Source organism: Pyxicephalus adspersus, chromosome Z (genome assembly GCF_032062135.1).
Source record: "Pyxicephalus adspersus chromosome Z, UCB_Pads_2.0, whole genome shotgun sequence".
NCBI classification, from domain to species: domain Eukaryota; kingdom Metazoa; phylum Chordata; class Amphibia; order Anura; family Pyxicephalidae; genus Pyxicephalus; species Pyxicephalus adspersus.
The window spans coordinates 1,273,579-1,276,132 of NC_092871.1; the positions used below are offsets into that span (position 1 = coordinate 1,273,579).

The window sequence follows — 2,554 nt, forward strand, 5'->3', positions numbered from 1 at the left end:
ACGTATTTTGTAAGGTTAGGGAATCGTTTAAAATGCTAATTAAATCCAACAGCCTGTGAAAAAATCGTCTCTTGATAAAATGCAAAATGCTGCTAAAAAAAAAAAAAATCTTAAAAGTTGATAATGGTGCAGAAGTAACTCCCGACTCACTTAGCAGGAAAATGGATGGAGTTGTGGCAGCAGGTGACTTTGTCTGGCTGACCTGCCTTGGTCCGCTGCTCTCTCTATCTGGTGATTCATTCTCTAGAACTCCGACAGTATTTGTTCTGACATTTTAATTAAAACATGGCCACTACCTGGCCGCGATGATGAAAAGGCTCCAAGAGTCGGGGAAGCTGGCGCTGGGAGGGAGGACCTTATTGATTAGACGGCTGATGTGAAGGATTCTGAAGGGCCTTCCGGGCGGAGATCAGGATGGGCCATGTGCTGGAGAACCAGAAAACTAAACCAACAGACGATGGGCCTTCAGATGCTATTAATTTGATGTTGTGAAATGAAAGCATCCGTAGCTCAGGTGAATGTGATCCTATAAAACACGGCTCCTCTTTATAAGTACTCAGAGAGCGAATCAGAACTGAGGGCTGCAAATGGAGCGCCAGATCAGTCTAAAGCAACTTTATTAGTTCATATGCAACATCAAACTAAAAATGTGTTTCAGAGCCCAATAGAATCCTGCAAATTAAAGAGATTCAATGACCAATATATTCTATGGTAAACCCAGTGCATTCAATAGTGGTTCACCCTTATGTGTAATGTGTTCCCTAACCTGAATATGTGGCCATGATGACAGGGCCAGGTCAGGGATATCAATCAGTTGGAAGCTTCATCATTCACCTCTGGGAGAAATCCAATTTGCTATTGGATGTTACCATTTAATAATCATTTTCTGTGTCCCTGTGAAGTTTTTTTGCTCACATTATTTCTGGTGAAATTGTTCTCACCATGTAAGTCAGAGGAAATCCTGTTAATGAAGTTTTAATGTGTTAAATTCTTAATTCTAACAAGGAAAACAAAAAGATTTGGTTTTGTAATTACCATTGGAATTTATAGTTCAAAATGCCACTGAATATGATGGAAAGCTTCAGAAAATATTTCTCCATGTGGGTGCCATAAAAAGTCAACTAAGTTTAGGCATTGTCTGGTCTACTCTGCATTCAAAATATCATTCTCATTTTCTCAATAGGATTTAGCATTGTGGAGCTGCACCATGTAGCAAAGACCTTTACATAATGCATACACAATCCTGATGCGGCTAGGAAAACCCCACCGGCTCCACTATCCAGCTCAGGCATTGCCATAGTGATTAAGTATTGATGCCATTTTGCCCCTTTGAATCATTTGTGTTGGAATGTGAAGCACTTATTGAATATAGCTTACTGCTTATTTGCTTATTTATTGTACACACTCCTGATGTAGTCACTAAGCCATACAGAGGAAGCCTTCAGTATCTTTTTAAAAACTTGCTTCCAAAAAAACATTGCCCCCCAAAAAATAGCACTGATATCTACCTCCTCAGCCTCCTGTTTCTCTGCAGAGCTGTGGCCTCTGGCTTAATCTTCACATCTGATTTTCGGACTCATGGACATCTACTGCATGTGGTGAGGGACACAAATACCAGACATCCCCAGAAGCATTGAATGAGAAGATTCTGCCAGAGGCCGTATCTCTGCAAGACAGCTGAGATCTGAGGAACACACAAACAGAGTAGATGAGTATTAATAATGTTCTTTAACGGAGAAAAGGAGTCTGCAAACATAACCAAAATACCCGATGTCACTGCAGTGGCCCTCACTCACCTCCATCCGCATCAAGTGTAAATAACTTCTGTATTACAGGCTCCAAGTCTTCTCTGGCTGTGGCCTTTACCGAAGGACATGAAAGATGGACCAGATCTGCAATCACAATATCAGAATCAGAAGATGGAAGAAGACAATATTAAAGCAAAAATAATGTGCAATATACAGAAGAGCAACCAATCAGAATCCAGCTCAGTACAAAACTATTAGTTAAAGAATGTGCCAGCTAAAGAGATCTTATAATGGTTGGTAAATATTGTGGATCAATTTTATTTTAGATGCGCATATACACTGATCAGCTAAAACATTTACACCATTTGCCTTGTGTAAGTTACCTTTGTGCCTCCATAATAGCTATGACCCACTGAGGCATGGACGCCACAAGACCTCTGAAGGTATCCTATGGTATCCGGCACCAAGTGATTAGTAGATCATTTACATTACACTGACTGCCCAAGGCTACCTTTGTCCCATAATGCATCCTGCTGCCATCTCTACCCCAGGTAAATACCACACCTGGACATATCACATGATCTTAAAGAACACATGACTAATCAGACCAGGATAGCTTCTTCCATTGCTCCATGGACTGTCACTGCCATTCCCATTGTAGACACTTTAAACAGTAGACAGGGGTCAGCATGGGCGTTCTGATTGGTCTGTTATGCAGCAAACTGTAAATCATTTCACCTCTCAATGGTTTTACGTTTTAGCTGATTTGTGTGTGTGTATGTGTATATAATATACACACACACACA

General features: G+C 40.7%; 1 protein-coding gene across 2 annotated transcripts in view; it reads right to left on the reverse strand.

Moving 5' to 3' along the window:
- Window positions 1–1,739: 1,739 nt before the first annotated feature.
- The window catches only part of CHM (CHM Rab escort protein), a 62,337-nt gene continuing 61,522 nt past the window's right edge, over window positions 1,740–2,554 (reverse strand). For both annotated transcript variants that reach the window (XM_072429865.1, XM_072429864.1), the window contains exon 13: window positions 1,740–1,892. In XM_072429865.1, coding sequence (XP_072285966.1) covers window positions 1,789–1,892 — 104 coding nt within the window. In that variant the 3' untranslated portion in view covers window positions 1,740–1,788. The remainder of the gene's footprint in view (window positions 1,893–2,554) is intronic.